At 46.0% G+C, this 18,324-nt stretch overlaps 1 protein-coding gene across 1 annotated transcript in view; it reads right to left on the minus strand.

Annotated features, from left to right (window-relative positions):
- Nucleotides 1-18,324, minus strand: part of tbc1d32 (TBC1 domain family, member 32) — a 267,311-nt gene that overhangs the window by 50,908 nt on the left and 198,079 nt on the right. Inside the window, exons 31-32 of the mRNA XM_084314169.1 lie at nt 13,843-13,997; nt 12,437-12,577 (exon numbers count right to left, since the gene is read on the minus strand). Coding sequence (XP_084170295.1) covers nt 12,437-12,577; nt 13,843-13,997 — 296 coding nt within the window. The remainder of the gene's footprint in view (nt 1-12,436; nt 12,578-13,842; nt 13,998-18,324) is intronic.

Raw genomic sequence — 18,324 nt, forward strand, 5'->3', positions numbered from 1 at the left:
TGGAATCACTACAAAGAGGATTGAATCGGTTTGATAGTTGAGGTGATTCAAAGGGATCATATAGAGGAAGGGAGAGCTTCCGTCGGCCCCTCACCACTGTCGCCCAGGAGGGACTACCGGTGCGGCCTGCGTCCGCTTTTTCCATGCTAGCCAGCTTGGACATTAGCTCCGTTTGACGCTTGAGAAGATCCATTACTAGTATCTCGATGTTCTTCAGTTCCGTTCGCATCTCTGCGACATCTGATGTTGGAGCCATTTCCTCGGGGGAGCTCAGCACTGTGAGTACTGTAGCGTGTAGCTGTAGCTATGGCAACAACAAGCGCCGATAGCTTTAGGTCACGTCCAGTAAAAAGTCACATAAAACCAATAAATCCAACAGTATAAACGATAAGAGCAAAAGTCACAGTGATCAGTTAAGATCACTGGTTAAAAGATGGTAAAAAGAAAGAAAACAGTCTAAAGTTTGAAAGTTTGGGAGGTCCGCAAAAACACGTCCGTTCAGTAGTAAGTAACCGGAGTGTAGTGGATCCAACCAACTAACACACAGGAATGCAGGAGTTGTGACCAGAGATGACAACACAGGACTCTTGCTTTGCGGCATGGAGTCCAATCGTGGAGTGAAGACAGAACAGCTGTACCGTTAATCCCTTACAAATCATGGCTGGGGACCTTGCTGGCCAGAGAAGCTCATGAGGCCAATCATGAAGGCATTGCAGCCACACTGCTGCGCACAAGAAGAAAGGCTTGGGTAGTACAAGGTCGGAGAACTGTCAAAAGGGTGGTCAACGAGTGCGTCCCTTGCAAGAAGCAGAGAGCCAAGCTATGCCGGCAAGTGATGGGAAACCTCCCTCCGGAGCGTACCAGCAGGGCAAACCCATTTGAGCATACCACACTGGACCTTTTCGGCCCCTTTGAGGTGAGGGACGCCGTCAAGAAAAGAACCAGGAAGAAGGTATGGGGAGTCGTGTATTGCTGCATGGCTTCCAGGGCCGTCCACGCTGACCTTGTCGACGACCAGTCTTCGGAGAGCTTTCTTCAGGCCTACTCCCGATTCACTGCTCTAAGGGGGCATCCCAGGAGGTTATGGTCGGACAGAGGCTCAAACTTTGTGGGCGCCAAGCCTGCCTTGAGAGAGTTGCACAGGCACCTAGCATGTGTGCAGAAGGCATCGGTCGAGAATGCAGCCGCCAAGAATGGCACTGAGTGGCAGTGGGACTTCCATCCTGCGGATTCGCCCCACAGGAACGGAGCAGCAGAGGCAAAAAAGAGCTCTCAACAGCCTCGACGGAACCACCGGTTGCTACACCTGGGGGGAGTTCCAGACCCTCCTCTACTTGGCAGCCAACTTAACCAACAAACGACCCATCGACGCCAAGGCACAGGAACAAGAGGACACAGTCGAGTACCTAACTCCTAACTCCCTTATCCTGGGGCGCACCGGACAAGGAGGAGACATGCAAGGGATTGATGTGGAAACTCATCCGTGGCGCAGGCTGAGGGCTGTCCAGGCTGGGGTGGACAAGTTTTGGTCGAAATGGAGCGAACTGGCAGGTCCAAACTTGTTCATCCGCCATAAGTGGCACCGAGCAGAGAGGAGTGTCAAGGTTGGAGATGTGGTCTGGATCGCAGACCAGAATTCCTTAAGAGGACAGTTCCGGCTTGGCCGGATCGTCTTCACGTATCCAGACAAGAAGGGGGTGGTCCGTGACGCGGACGTCACAACCTGCATAGGGTTTCCTGCCCCCCATGTATCCGGACCCCCGGGGAAAGGACTTTACCCTGCCCACAACCATCGTCCTTCGCAGGGATGTGCGGAGGCTGGTGGTCCTGATTCCGGTTGAAGACCAGCAGAAGAAGTCCTCACCATCGGGTACCCAAAAGACTTTGTGACTCTCTTTTGTTTAGTTAGCGGGTAACCCTGTGAGGCAACTGAGTGGTTCAAGGGCAAACCTACACTCAGTAGGAGGAAAGGTGGTGGGGCCCACCTCCTTAGTTAGTTTGTGTTCATGATACGAGTTGTGTTCACAATGTCCCACTTACCTTTGAAGGACACTTTAATTAAAAGCACTTTAATGTAGATACTTACAACAGTTTGATTTAAGGCTGAGATGCCCATTAACACTTTAGTGACTTGTATTTATAGTGGCCTGTATTTTAGTGGCCTCCTTGGATTGTATCAGTCGGCCAAGTGGGAGGTGTCAAGACTTTTGGTTTATTTAATATAAGGATCAGATATGTAAAGGGGTCTAAATGAGTTAACAGGTGTTTGTGATTGTGACTTGAGCATGCGCAGTTCGCGCAGCTGCCTTTCAAATGGTGGCTGGCTGTCATTCTCACTATAGCACTGACAGGATCACATCGCCCATTGGTAAGTGGACTTTATTAAGGGATTGCAATGTTGTTAACTTGGCTATGTCACATATAAACACAATGTAATGTATCACGTTGGCTGCTGGCTGCTAATGCAGCCTGTGGATAATATTTGCATGGTGTTAGTGATGCTGGCTGAATGAATGAACGTTGTGTCTGAATGTTTGCCGCTAGCTTGTGGCTAGGCTAACGCACCTCGCAGAAGGTGCAAAGCTGAGCTAGTGTCTTGGTGGCTTTCCCGGTTTGTCACGGTGAGATTCATGTGGGGAACTTTGGTGTGTGTGTGTGTGCTTTGATGAATGAGAAGTGCTATCTTGTCCGTTGTGTGTGTGGGTTGCGCTGTGTCTCGAGGAGCTCAGTGGCTCACGTTATGGAGGAGGAAGTAAACATTGCCATGCATTCTGGGAAATGTAGTCATTCTAGTTCTCCCTCCTTTCACCCACAATTAAAGGGGACATGACATGCTGGTTTGATAAAGTGTATAGTGTAATGTATATTTATAAATAATATAAATATAATTATATATATATAATATAATATATAAAATGAATAGTGTATGTATATTTGATAGTGGTATTGATATATTAATATGTATATTGATATTAATATTAATTAATTAATTGATTGATTGGTATTGATATTAATATATATTGTATATTAATATTATGATTAATGTGTATGCACTGCATTTTGTTCTGTTTCACAGGTTTTTGACCTATGGTAAAGCTATATACAAGCTATGGTCAACTGTGGGAATTATAAGGAGTTGTATTGTGGAAAAACATTTCAACTAGTTTGTTAAAATAAACAAACTCTAATGACTAACCATTGAGTCATCCATTGTGTGGTGCCTGTCAGCCCTTTCGAAGGGATTCAAATAGAACATTCTTGAAAGATCCGAACAGCCACCTTGTCGTGGTGAGGTGCAATGAGGTGCATGGGATTGATGCCAATAAATATAAAGTGTGTGTTAGTGTCTAAAGTGGGTAAGTGGTGCTACAGTGTGTTGTTTATTTAAAGTGAGTGTGTGCGTGTGGATGTGTGTGTTGTGGGTGTATTTGATGATCTGTTATTGTTCATTGTTCATTGAGCATCCTGATGGCCTGGGGATAGAAGCTCCTTCTGAATCTCTCTGTGCTTGCCATGAGACTCCGGTATCGCTTGCCTGACCGCAGCAGTTCAAAGAGGCAGTTGTTTGGGTGGCTGGGGTCTTTGATTATTCTCTTAGCCTTACCCATACAGCATTTGTTGTAAATGTCTTGGAGAGTGGGAAGCCCCCCTCCAATTGTGCGTTCGGCTGAACGGGCCACTCTCTGCAGCAGTGGAGGCTGCTGACCAAATTTGTAGGTGAAGCACAAATTATTATATTATATTATATATTAAATAATATTTTTTAAACATCCCCAACGCTGCAACACCCCCATTCCTCCCAGGTGTCAGGCTCCTCATTCGCTTCCATTCATTTTGGGGACCATGTTTAAATATCATACTTCTGAAGTATAAACAAACTATACTGCTGTGACGATTTCAATAAAACAGACCATTCTGAGTCAATGGTATGCAAAACTGTACATTGGAATATCTAACATGTATTTACCACCTTCCTCTGCACAAGGCCACAGATGGGTTTTATGTAACACAAGGACAATGAATGAATGAATGATGAATGAAAACTTTATTTAACAGATTGCAGAATGGGTACAATACAGTACGGCTCAATACACACAATTGTTAAGGGGATGCAGACCAGAGAAAGACTTTCGTCTTGTTTACATCAATTCAGTGCCACATACACACAGTCCTCATATCCCTCCTAGTTACACACAGTCCTCATATCCCTCCTAGTTACACACAGTCCTCATATCCCTCCTAGTTACACACAGTCATCATATCCCTCCCATACAATACGCACAACACAACAGACTAACTTGTCTTGCTCAATACTTGTTTATGAGTTTTAAGAGACAGCACTGTAATCTCTCTCAACCAAAGCTCTACTAGTTAACAAAGATCTCCACCTTGCTATCTGAAACACTGACACCATTATCAACCTAATAATATCAACCTGATAATATTGAAACATTATCCTAATAACACAAGATACATTTCACTATGAATTGAAAATGGGGGACCCTGATGTAAACAAGACGAAAGTCTTTATCTGGTCTGCATCTCCTTAATAATTATGTGTATTGAGCCGTACTGTATATTGTACCCATTCTGCAATCTGTTAAATAAAGTTTTCATTCATTCATGCCTTTTGAAAAGTGACATGGTCGATGTAGGAGTTATGATGCGGTTTCAATTCGGTTACAGTAACGTTACACAAACTGACATTCTAAAGCCAAGAAGACACGACTTACCCATAAAGACGGTATCTCGATCGATCTAATCTATCGTTGAATAGTGCAGCTTCTCCATGTGACGAGTCCGACTCGAGCCGCATGCATTAATCCCATGGAAAATTTAAACAATAGTGCATCGCGAGCCAGCTTGTTGCATCAAATTGATGTTTGGCTTTTGTCTCCCGAGTGAAGTTAGAACTACTACACTTCGGCTGGCTAACGTTAGCGTTAGTGTCCAGGCTAAGCACTGCAGGCTTTCGTTTTACAACAACTGAGATAAAAATATATATATATATATCATCAAACGATGCACAATAAGTTCATGAACAATAACAAAACACTCCACCCTGGGCCTGGTAGCTGCGGTGGTAGCCCTTTAGCTATGTTAGCTCCAACAAGTTAGCTTTTTAAACTGAGATAAAAATTATTTCGTAAACAAAGCTGCAGAAGAGAAACCATTCTCTGATTGGATCTCAAGGCTGCCAATCATTCAACCTCCGTCTAGCTGCAGAGCAGCAGAGATGCCACATTCTTTGATTGGATGTCAAGGCTGTCAATCATTCAATCCCCCATTCAATGGCAAGAGTTTAAATGCACGGACCGTGCTTAGATGACTTATTTTGATTGGCTATTATTTATTATTTATTTAATCCTGGGTCAACCTGTGCAGCCATCTGCACGAATATTTACTGCAGTCATTACTGCAGTGCAGGCCTGCTCAGAGCTGTCAATTTTGGCCATTTTTGAAAAAAAAGAAAAAGATTCACTGGCATTTTTTTTACAGATGAAAACATTTATAATAAAAAAAAAAAAAAAAAAATCATTAAAAAAAAATACCGTAATTCCTCCAATAGTAACCCCGGCTTGTATTTGTTTCAACTGTAGCGGGTACCAGGCTTGTATTAGGAGGAGGCCTGTATAAGAGGGAGGCCTATATTTAAAATTTTCAAAACGATCATAATGAATAAATCAACATTTTGTGTCAGTTTGAACCCAGTAAAATGTACTGGGTTCATTTATTGAAACCAAGTACTGTATGAAATAGTAAACAGTGCAATTACAGGTGGTCACTGGTCATTTCAACGTTTTCAAAGTGAAATCAAGTAACTAGCTCAGTATGCAGCTCAGTATATTAGTAACCCGGCTTGTATTAGGAGGCCGGCTTATAATTGCTTAGCTCAAGAGCGCACCCGGCCATTAATAGAGACCCGGCTTGTATTTGAGACCTGGTTACTATTAGAGGAATTACGGTATATATAGTCGGCACAAGACCGTAGCAGACTACAGAGCAGTGGAGGTTTCTCTATGACAACACGTGAAACACAAATTCACTCATAATTCATAATTATTATTAATTTACATATATATATATATATATATATATATATATATATATATATATATATATATATATATATAATTATGAATTATGAGTGAATTTGTGTTTCACGTGTTGTCATAGAGAAACCTCCATTGCTCTGTAGTCTGCTACGGTCTTGTGCAGTGCTATTCCCAAACCAGGAGGTGATATTGCCAGTCAGGATGCTCTCTATTGTGCATGAGTAGAAGTTCTTGAGGATCTTCTGACTCACTTTGAACTTCCTTAGGCGCCTAAGGAAGTAGAGGCGTTGTCGTGCCTTCTTGATAATACTGTCAATGTGTGTGGTCCATGTCAAGTCCTCGGATATGTGGACTCCGAGGAGGGGACTCAGAACACAGCCCTGGGGGGCCCCTATGTTGAGAGTGATGGATGAGGAGGTGCAGTTGCCTGCTCTCACCACCTGGGGTCTGCCCGTCAGGAAGTCCAAGACCCACTGGCAGAGGTCATAGTTCAAGCCCAGCACAGTCTCTGGAGCGTAACAGTAAGAAGCATTTTGTATAAAAGTATTCTGTACTTCTGTATGACAACTATTAAAGAAACTTGAAACTTGAGTTTGGAGGGGACTATGGTATTGAATGCTGAGCTGTAGTCGATGAATTGCATTCTCACATAGTTCCCTTGCCTCTTGTCCAGGTGTGATGCTGCTGTGTGCAGTACATGGGCTATGGCGTCCTCCGTGGACCTGTTGGGGCAGTATGGGTCCAGGTTGATGGGGAGGGAGGAACAGATGTAGCCATTCACTAGCTTCTCAAAGCACTTCATGGCTATGGAGGTGAGAGCTACAGGGCGATAGTCGTTGAGGCAAACTGGCTTAGATTTTTTGGGTCACCTTTTGTCTTTAATCTAGACCGGAGGACAGACAGCAAGCCCTGTTCAGACGGCCTGAGTGATCTACACGTGGTGTAATGACGCAGTAGGTCGCAGATGTAGGCATGTGCCTGACCATGGAGTGCTCTGTAGGTGATGACCAGAACCTTAAAGTTAAATTTGATGGGGAGCCAGTGAAGGGAAACTAAGATGGGAGTGATGTGGCAAGACTGTCTGGACCTAGTCAGCAGCCTTGCAGCTGAATTCTGGACCATTTGTAGCCTGCCCAAAGTGGATGCATCGAGGCAAGTGAAGAGGGAGTTACAATAGTCCAGGCGGGATGAAACAAAAGCATGAACAATAATTTCCAACTCCGCCTGGGACACAACAGATCGAAGTTTAGCAATATTTCACAGATGGCAGTGTTAGTGCCAAGCTCAGAGCCAAGCACTATACCCATTAAACTACATAGAATCCCTAACACTGGCACTGACTATGGAAGTAACCTTGAGGGACTAAACTTTTTAATGCTTGAATAACTAAGTATTTTACATGACTCAGTGGCCACCATAGGAGCCACTGAAGGTGAGCGAAGCAGTGTTTCATAGCAGTATGGTTTAATCAGTGTAAACAGTGATTAATTACACAATTAAGAGCATAGAGAAGGGAGGGGTTGATTTTACAAATACAGCTGATGTTGATGCTCTATAATTAGCAATTAGCTAATCCCACATAAGAATTAAGTAAAGGGAACCAATGTATCCACCTCAAACTGAGTTTAATGCATTGACTACAGGGAGGGTGTAGACTGGGGTGGGTGTAGACTACCACATGCCTCCTCTGTCAGTCTGGGGGGGGGGGGGTGTAGACTACCACATGCCTCCTCTGTCGGTCTGGGGGGGGGGTGTAGACTACCACATGCCTCCCCTGTCGGTCTAGCGAGGGAGTAGACTACCACATGTCTCTTCTGTCGGTCTGGGGAGGGTGTAGACTACCACATGCCTCTTCCGGCGGTCTGGGGAGGGTGTAGACTACCACATGCCTCCTCTGTCGGTTTGGGGAGGGTGTAGACTACCACATGCCTCTTCTGTCGGTCTGGGGAGGGTGTAGATTACCACATGCCTCTTCCGGCGGTCTGGGAAGGGTGTAGACTACCACATGCCTCTTCTGTCGGTCTGGGGAGGGTGTAGACTACCACATGCCTCTTCTGTCGGTCTGGGGAGGGTGTAGACTACCACATGCCTCCTCTGTCAGTCTGGGGGGGGGTGTAGACTACCACATGCCTCCTCTGTCGGTCTGGGGGGGGGGGGGGTGTAGACTACCACATGCCTCCTCTGTCGGTCTGGGGGGGGGTGTAGACTACCACATGCCTCCTATGTCGGTCTAGGGAGGGAGTAGACTACCACATGTCTCTTCTGTCGGTCTGGGGAGGGTGTAGACTACCACATGCCTCTTCTGTCAGTTTGGGGAGGGTGTAGACTACCACATGCCTCTTCTGTCGGTCTGGGGAGGGTGTAGACTACCACATGCCTCTTCCGGCGGTCTGGGGAGGGTGTAGACTACCACATGCCTCCTCTGTCGGTTTGGGGAGGGTGTAGACTACCACATGCCTCTTCTGTCGGTCTGGGGAGGGTGTAGATTACCACATGCCTCTTCCGGCGGTCTGGGAAGGGTGTAGACTACCACATGCCTCTTCTGTCGGTCTGGGGAGGGTGTAGACTACCACATGCCTCTTCTGTCGGTCTGGGGAGGGTGTAGACTACCACATGCCTCTTCCGGCGGTCTGGGGAGGGTGTAGACTACCACATGCCTCTTCTGTCGGTCTGGGGAGGGTGTAGACTACCAGATGCCTCTTCTGTCGGTCTGGGGAGGGTGTAGACTACCACATGTCTCCTCCAATGTGTGGAATCACCAGCTGCTTCGTTTTACTTGACAGCGAGGAGTTTCACTGGGAGTGCGTATTAGTCTCCTACCCCAGAAGTGGGCTAGTTCAAAGCTGTGAGTCAGAGGAATGTAGAGTGTTGTATGGTCTGTGACCTTGGAGATATTGAACATGAATTGCACTTGTCTTTATGTTTTATTGTAGTTCACATGATGGTATGATGATGGCAATGGTATCAGAACTGAGTTACTGTGTTTTGACAAAACACAAGATTGATTGGGAGTGGCTTTTTCTAAATCAAGTTGTTTAAAACGGCTCAAGTTTTATTTCTAAAGCTTGGAAAAGGAAGCTTGAATTATGTAATAATATGAGAAAAACCTATTTAAGTTGATGCATGTCAAAGACAATGATATTATAGAGTATATAATTTGGTCATCCTCAGATGAGCTTGACAACGGAGTCTCCGGTCTTCTCGGTCGTCCATACATGCAGCAAGCTCCACAGAATTCTCCCCTCCTGCATCTCTCCTCGGCACGTCCACGTATGTCGGCCAGGGACGTCCCGTGATCGACGCCCGTGTGATGGATCCCACAGCACCATCCTGCTGGCTGGAAGCTCTCTATGCCTATGGCAATGGCCGGCCAGTTTCATCCTCCTGGCCACCACTTGCTCACTCAGCCTTGGTAGCCACTGCACGCAGCATTCTGGTGTAGCACCCATCCAGAGACTTCTGCAGGGTGGGCTTCAGGGTCCAGCTTTCACAGCCATATAGGAGGACCGACTCCACAGTCGCATGGAAGAAGTTCAGCTGTGTCGGGGGAGATTGGAGTTCCACACACGTGCCATTCAGGGCCCTCCATGCCAGCGCTTTCCCCACCTTGAGGTCCTGTTCCGATGCATTTACCCAGGTATTTAAAGTCACTGACCAGTGGGAGAGCACCGCCTGCAGCTGTTTTGAGAGGCGGATGGTCCGAGGGGATGTTATAGGTTATTACCTCAGTCTTTTTTTGCATTGAGCCTGAGGCCGACCCTGGCACATTCAGCCTCCACTCTTATCAGGAGCTCCTGTGCCTGTTCGGTCAGACATAATGCAATCTATATACCCCCACCCCCCTGAGTATTTGTATTTTTGGTCTCACACCTTATGGAAGTAGGATGGTGCCTTCTTGTGAGCCCAGGTGGGCTGGGTATCATTTGATGTAAGACACTGTTCTAAACTATTCATTGATTCATACTGATAATATGAATAATCCAAGCCCAAATGTAATCTGCAACATTTTCTTTCACATGTTCTGTGCTTCTAGGTTTTTGTTGTCACTTCTACAAGGTTATTTGTAGTTTTAGAATAATTCTCGACTCTACCGGTTGCATATTATGTTTCAGAAGAGTTCTGCAAATTCCACTGCTATCCTTGTTGTCTGCCGTCAACACCACCATTCCTCCCAGGTGTCAGGCTCAAGTCTAAATATCAAACTTCTGAAGTATAAATAAACTACTGCTGTACACATTTCAATAAATCAGACAATTCTGAGTCAAAGGTACCCGTTTGTTTTGGCATTTGATGTGTCTTTACTGATTATTATCTTTGAAAAACAAAAGCAGATTGGGTCAATGTGTTGTAAGTTTGAGTGACGTGCTGTGTATCTTTGCCCCGCATAGAATGTTGGGGAATAGTTACCATGGTTACCTGCTGCCTTGCTGGAAGGAAGATTCTAAACATTCGAAGAGAAGTTGACAGTTGGTCAAACTACACCTCAAGTGAGAAATAGTTACTATACTCATCATTTGGAAATGGCATAAGTAGCTGCAAAAGAGTACTTTTGACTCAGAATAATATATTACACAGAATAATATTGCTGTATTGTTTCGTAATAATTCAGAAATATGATGTTTAGACGTGGTCCTCAAAATGAATGGAAATGAATGAGGAGCCTGACACCTGGGAGGAATGGTGGTGTTGACAGCAGACAACAGGGACAGCAGTGGTCGCTAGTTTACTTGTAGATTATTTTACATAGAGGTAAGACTGCTGAAATTTGGCAAGTTCTACTAAAGGGAAATATCCCTTTAAGCCCACAGGGAATTTGCAGAAATGAAACATATATGCAGTGTCCGGTAGAGCGGTGATTATTCTAAAATGACAAATAACCTTGTAGAAGTGACAAAAACAAAAACCTAGAAGCACAGAACATGTGAAAAAAGAAATTGCAGATTACATTTGGGTTTGGATTATTCATATTATCAGGATGAATCAATGAAAAAGTTATACTAAAGTGAAATATCCCTTTAACAATAACTTGTTACCTGGAATGGAGAATGGGCTTAACAATAACGCAGTCTCCTAAGATTTTTACTTAGGATGGAGAGTGGGCTTAACAATAACGCAGTCACGTAAGATTGTTACATAGGATGGAGTGGGTTTAACAATAACCGAATCTCCTAAAATTGTTACCTAAAATGGAGTGGGCTATACAATAACCCAGTCTCCTAAAATTGTTACCTAAAATGGAGAGTGGGCTTAACAATAACGCAGTCTCCTAAGATTGTTACTTAGGATGGAGAGTGGGCTTAACAATAACTCAGTCTCCTAAGATTGTTACCTAAAATGGAGAGTGGGCTTAACAATAACTCAGTCTCCTGAGGTTGTTTACTTAGGATGGAGAGTGGGCTTAACAATAACGCAGTCTCCTAAGATGTTTACTTAGGATGGAGAGTGGGCTTAACAATAACGCAGTCTCCTAAGATGTTTACTTAGGATGGAGAGTGGGCTTAACAATAACGCAGTCTCCTAAAATGTTTACATAGGATGGAGAGTGGGCTTAACAATAACGCAGTCTCCTAAGATGTTTACATAGGATGGAGAGTGGGCTTAACAATAACTCAGTCTCCTAAGATTGTTACCTAAAATGGAGAGTGGGCTTAACAATAACTCAGTCTCCTAAGATTGTTACCTAAAATGGAGAGTGGGCTTAACAATAACTCAGTCTCCTAAGATTGTTACCTAAAATGGAGAGTGGGCTTAACAATAACGCAGTCTCCTAAGATGTTTACTTAGGATGGAGAGTGGGCTTAACAATAACGCAGTCTCCTAAGATGTTTACTTAGGATGGAGAGTGGGCTTAACAATAACGCAGTCTCCTAAAATGTTTACATAGGATGGAGAGTGGGCTTAACAATAACGCAGTCTCCTAAGATGTTTACATAGGATGGAGAGTGGGCTTAACAATAACGCAGTCTCCTAAGATTGTTACCTAAAATGGAGAGTGGGCTTAACAATAACGCAGTCTCCTAAGATGTTTACTTAGGATGGAGAGTGGGCTTAACAATAACTCAGTCTCCTAAGATGTTTACTTAGGATGGAGAGTGGGCTTAACAATAACGCAGTCTCCTAAGATGTTTACTTAGGATGGAGAGTGGGCTTAACAATAACGCAGTCTCCTAAAATGTTTACATAGGATGGAGAGTGGGCTTAACAATAACGCAGTCTCCTAAGATGTTTACTTAGGATGGAGAGTGGGCTTAACAATAACTCAGTCTCCTAAGATGTTTACTTAGGATGGAGAGTGGGCTTAACAATAACGCAGTCTCCTAAAATGTTTACATAGGATGGAGAGTGGGCTTAACAATAACTCAGTCTCCTAAGATTGTTACCTGGGACGACGTGAAGCCAGACATCCTGAAGGCAGAGTGGACCAGGGGGAGCTCAGCCTTCAACAGCATCTCCACGTAGTGCGCCGTACACCAGTACACCGGAGAGATGCCCGACCTCGCTACCTCCACTGGAACATGGACCTGACACAAAACAAAACAATAAAACAACGTTTATTGCAAAAGCGCTACTACAACTTATGCCTTACATTCACACACTGAGGGCGGAGGCAACCATGGAAGGTGTCAACCTACTCGTCGGGTGCAGTTAGGGGTTAAGTGTCATGCTGCAATAAAAGTGATTGGAGTGAGGTGAACAGACTATAAACGTTATCTTATTAGATAAAACAGATGATGTATACATTTTTATTGCAGATGACAGATGACTGTTGGGGACATAATTTGCTATTGAAAAAAGGTAATAAATCACAATATATTGCAAATTTACAATATCGTGACTCTAGAGCAGCGGTTCTCAAACTACGGGTCGCGACCCAAAGTGGGGTTGTGGGTAGGTGACTTGCGCATTGGCAAGTAAAAAAATCAAATAAAATGTTTTATTTATAGCGATCCGTTGCCAATAACTCGATAAACAACATGATTTGGACGTATATAGCATTATACAACCTGGAAATGGATCGCATATAACAACATCCCATAATAGCGATATTTCTGCTCCACGCTGATCACCCAACGGTCAGAGGAAGCTGCAGTGAGTTTCAGCGTGTTTGATTATTATTAAACATACACACTGCTCCGATCAACATATCACCCATACTAAATAAATTATTTAACGTCGGCCACGGACTTATAAACCCCCCCCCCCCCCCGGTCACCAGCAGATGATGAGGCATGACGTGTAGGACCTTGTACAATTGACATTTTTTATCTGACGTCAATCGGTATCAAACTACATTTGATGATCTAATATGTATTTAGGGCTATAACTCACGTTCTGCAGAATGCTGCAGAAAACGATAAAAACATATTTATACTTTAGACCGTATTTTAGTATGAATATGTGAATGAAAAAGTTGAACTTTGCTACATCCTAAACGATAGATACTTGACGTTGAATGGGCCATAGTAATGTCAATTTAGCAATACAATTTAAAAAGTTATAGCCCTGCAAAGAAGGGGAACATCTCCATAGACAAATAGAGCTGGCAAAGGACGGTATAAGGATGGATATAAGCGTGGCAGAGAAAGTGTGGGGTCGCCAAAAACAAATCCTAAATAAAATGGGGTCGTGGTATAAAAAGGTTTGAGAACCTCTGCTCTAGAGGAAGAAGACACGTGGCAAAACGTTGGTTGCATCGTGGCTGCGGGTGTGCGATTATGGTACTGGCACATCCCTAGTAGGGACATATTATGTGTGTGTGTGTGTGTGTCTCTCTCTCTCTACTCACAGAGGCATGTATCCTGGCAGGCCAGATGAAGGCGGAGGTGAGAAGGGAGGAGAGGTTCAGTAACAGACGTAGAGAGCGGTCCGTGTCTCCAGACATGATGAGGAAGACCGTGGAGGCCAACCAGTCGTGGCCGGGGTAACCGTCTGCTCGGGAGGCTGCAGTGGGGGACGGTCAAGGAGAAACAACATACCGTAGCGCAACGGATCAGACACACCGCAGTCCCAGTCGAAATATGTTAGAAGCACAAGATGGAGGGCGGCTGATTGGTGCAGTGGGCAAGGCGCTCGCCACTAACGCAGGAGATGCTGGGTTCGAGCCCAGCTCTCGGCGTTGCTACCGGCTGGCCGGTCGTTCATACTAACACAATTGGCAAGTGTTAGAGGGTGGTAAAGCCGGTGGGTGGGGATTGGACGTTGTGGACAGCGACTCCTACAGGTCGGTTTGGTGACGCCGGTGCGGCGGAAGCAGAAAGTGGCGGGGGCAGCGTGAGCCTCCCACGCGTTACTCCTCGCCACTGAGAGTTCGAGCTGCTGCGGTGAAAAGATGCGACAGGCTGCCTCCTCGTGTACCGGAGGGGACACGTGATGCAAGGCTTCTGTCCTCACTACAACCGACCAGTGGGAGGCATAGTCTAGCAACGTTCAAGACAAGGGAGGGAAGAATTGGATAATACGAAATTGGGATGAGAGAACAATTTTAAATGGGGAGAAAAAGTGGATACAAAAAAAGAAGCACAAGATGGAGGAGGAGCAGGAGAAGAAGATGGGTAAGAAAATGAAGACGACAAAGAAAGATGATGGGGATGAAGAGAAGAAAAAAAATATGTAGATGAAGAAATAGAAGAGAAGAAAACGAAGATTAAGAAGAAAGAGAAGAGAAGATGTAGACAAAGAAGAAAGAAAAGATGTAAATGAAGAAGAAAGAGAAGAAAAAGAAAGAGAAGATGTAGATGAAGAAAGAAGAAGAGAATAAGGTGAAGATGAAGAAGAAATAGATATGTAGACGAAGAAAGAAGACAGACAAAGAAAAAGAGAAAAATATGTAGACAAAGAAGAAAAAGAAAAAAACAAATGAATAAAGTGAAGATGAAATAGAAGACAAAATTATTATCAGTGGGTCAGTGGGTTGTTTGGTCAGTGGGTCAGTGGGTTGTTTGGTCAGTGGGTCAGTGGGTTGTTTGGTCAGTGGGTCAGTGGGTTGTTTGGTCAGTGGGTCAGTGGGTTGTTTGGTCAGTGGGTCGTGGGTTGTTTGGTCAGTGGGTTGGTGGGTTGTTTGGTCAGTGGGTCAGTGGGTTGTTTGGTCAGTGGGTCAGTGGGTTGTTTGGTCAGTGGGTTGGTGGGTTGTTTGGTCAGTGGGTCAGTGGGTTGTTTGGTCAGTGGGTCAGTGGGTTGTTTGGTCAGTGGGTTGTTTGGTCAGTGGGTCAGTGGGTTGTTTGGTCAGTGGGTCGTGGGTTGTTTGGTCAGTGGGTCAGTGGGTTGTTTGGTCAGTGGGTCAGTGGGTTGTTTGGTCAGTGGGTTGTTTGGTCGTTGGGTCAGTGGGTCAGTGGGTTGTTTGGTCAGTGGGTCAGTGGGTTGTTTAGTCAGTGGGTCAGTGGGTTGTTTGGTCGTTGGGTCAGTGGGTCAGTGGGTTGTTTAGTCAGTGGGTCAGTGGGTCGTTGGGTCAGTTTGTTGTTGGTCATTGGGTCGTTGGGTCAGTGGGTCAGTGGGTTGTTTAGTCAGTGGGTCAGTGGGTTGTTTGGTCGTTGGGTCAGTGGGTCAGTGGGTCAGTGGGTTGTTTAGTCAGTGGGTCAGTGGGTTGTTTAGTCAGTGGGTCAGTGGGTTGTTTGGTCAGTGGGTCAGTGGGTCGTGGGTTGTTGGGTCAGTGGGTCGTTGGGTCAGTGGGTCAGTGGGTTGTTGGGTCAGTGGGTCAGTGGGTCGTGGGTTGTTTGGTCAGTGGGTTGTTGGGTTGTTGGGTTGTTGGGTCAGTGGGTCAGTGGGTTGTTGGGTCAGTGGGTCAGTGGGTTGTTTGGTCAGTGGGTCAGTGGGTCGTGGGTTGTTGGGTCAGTGGGTCGTTGGGTCAGTGGGTCAGTGGGTTGTTGGGTCAGTGGGTCAGTGGGTCGTGGGTTGTTTGGTCAGTGGGTTGTTGGGTTGTTGGGTTGTTGGGTCAGTGGGTTGTTGGGTTGTTGGGTTGTTGGGTCAGTGGGTCAGTGGGTTGTTGGGTCAGTGGGTTGTTGGGTCAGTGGGTCGTGGGTTGTTGGGTCAGTGGGTCGTGGGTTGTTTGGTCAGTGGGTCAGTGGGTTGTTTGGTCAGTGGGTTGTTGGGTCAGTGGGTCGTTAGAAGCACAAGATGGAGGGCGGCTGATTGGTGCAGTGGGCAAGGCGCTCGCCACTAACGCAGGAGATGCTGGGTTCGAGCCCAGCTCTCGGCGTTGCTACCGGCTGGCCGGTCGTTCATACTAACACAATTGGCAAGTGTTAGAGGGTGGTAAAGCCGGTGGGTGGGGATTGGACGTTGTGGACAGCGACTCCTACAGGTCGGTTTGGTGACGCCGGTGCGGCGGAAGCAGAAAGTGGCGGGGGCAGCGTGAGCCTCCCACGCGTTACTCCTCGCCACTGAGAGTTCGAGCTGCTGCGGTGAAAAGATGCGACAGGCTGCCTCCTCGTGTACCGGAGGGGACACGTGATGCAAGGCTTCTGTCCTCACTACAACCGACCAGTGGGAGGCATAGTCTAGCAACGTTCAAGACAAGGGAGGGAAGAATTGGATAATACGAAATTGGGATGAGAGAACAATTTTAAATGGGGAGAAAAAGTGGATACAAAAAAAGAAGCACAAGATGGAGGAGGAGCAGGAGAAGAAGATGGGTAAGAAAATGAAGACGACAAAGAAAGATGATGGGGATGAAGAGAAGAAAAAAAATATGTAGATGAAGAAATAGAAGAGAAGAAAACGAAGATTAAGAAGAAAGAGAAGAGAAGATGTAGACAAAGAAGAAAGAAAAGATGTAAATGAAGAAGAAAGAGAAGAAAAAGAAAGAGAAGATGTAGATGAAGAAAGAAGAAGAGAATAAGGTGAAGATGAAGAAGAAATAGATATGTAGACGAAGAAAGAAGACAGACAAAGAAAAAGAGAAAAATATGTAGACAAAGAAGAAAAAGAAAAAAACAAATGAATAAAGTGAAGATGAAATAGAAGACAAAATTATTATCAGTGGGTCAGTGGGTTGTTTGGTCAGTGGGTCAGTGGGTTGTTTGGTCAGTGGGTCAGTGGGTTGTTTGGTCAGTGGGTCAGTGGGTTGTTTGGTCAGTGGGTCAGTGGGTTGTTTGGTCAGTGGGTCGTGGGTTGTTTGGTCAGTGGGTTGGTGGGTTGTTTGGTCAGTGGGTCAGTGGGTTGTTTGGTCAGTGGGTCAGTGGGTTGTTTGGTCAGTGGGTTGGTGGGTTGTTTGGTCAGTGGGTCAGTGGGTTGTTTGGTCAGTGGGTCAGTGGGTTGTTTGGTCAGTGGGTTGTTTGGTCAGTGGGTCAGTGGGTTGTTTGGTCAGTGGGTCGTGGGTTGTTTGGTCAGTGGGTCAGTGGGTTGTTTGGTCAGTGGGTCAGTGGGTTGTTTGGTCAGTGGGTTGTTTGGTCGTTGGGTCAGTGGGTCAGTGGGTTGTTTGGTCAGTGGGTCAGTGGGTTGTTTAGTCAGTGGGTCAGTGGGTTGTTTGGTCGTTGGGTCAGTGGGTCAGTGGGTTGTTTAGTCAGTGGGTCAGTGGGTCGTTGGGTCAGTTTGTTGTTGGTCATTGGGTCGTTGGGTCAGTGGGTCAGTGGGTTGTTTAGTCAGTGGGTCAGTGGGTTGTTTGGTCGTTGGGTCAGTGGGTCAGTGGGTCAGTGGGTTGTTTAGTCAGTGGGTCAGTGGGTTGTTTAGTCAGTGGGTCAGTGGGTTGTTTGGTCAGTGGGTCAGTGGGTCGTGGGTTGTTGGGTCAGTGGGTCGTTGGGTCAGTGGGTCAGTGGGTTGTTGGGTCAGTGGGTCAGTGGGTCGTGGGTTGTTTGGTCAGTGGGTTGTTGGGTTGTTGGGTTGTTGGGTCAGTGGGTCAGTGGGTTGTTGGGTCAGTGGGTCAGTGGGTTGTTTGGTCAGTGGGTCAGTGGGTCGTGGGTTGTTGGGTCAGTGGGTCGTTGGGTCAGTGGGTCAGTGGGTTGTTGGGTCAGTGGGTCAGTGGGTCGTGGGTTGTTTGGTCAGTGGGTTGTTGGGTTGTTGGGTTGTTGGGTCAGTGGGTTGTTGGGTTGTTGGGTTGTTGGGTCAGTGGGTCAGTGGGTTGTTGGGTCAGTGGGTTGTTGGGTCAGTGGGTCGTGGGTTGTTGGGTCAGTGGGTCGTGGGTTGTTTGGTCAGTGGGTCAGTGGGTTGTTTGGTCAGTGGGTTGTTGGGTCAGTGGGTCGTGGGTTGTTTGGTCAGTGGGTCGTGGGTTGTTTGGTCAGTGGGTCGTGGGTTGTTTGGTCAGTGGGTTGTTTGGTCAGTGGGTCAGTGGGTTGTT

Source organism: Notolepis coatsorum, assembly GCF_963971535.1.
Source record: "Notolepis coatsorum genome assembly, chromosome: 5".
Taxonomy (NCBI): Eukaryota; Metazoa; Chordata; class Actinopteri; order Aulopiformes; family Paralepididae; genus Notolepis; species Notolepis coatsorum.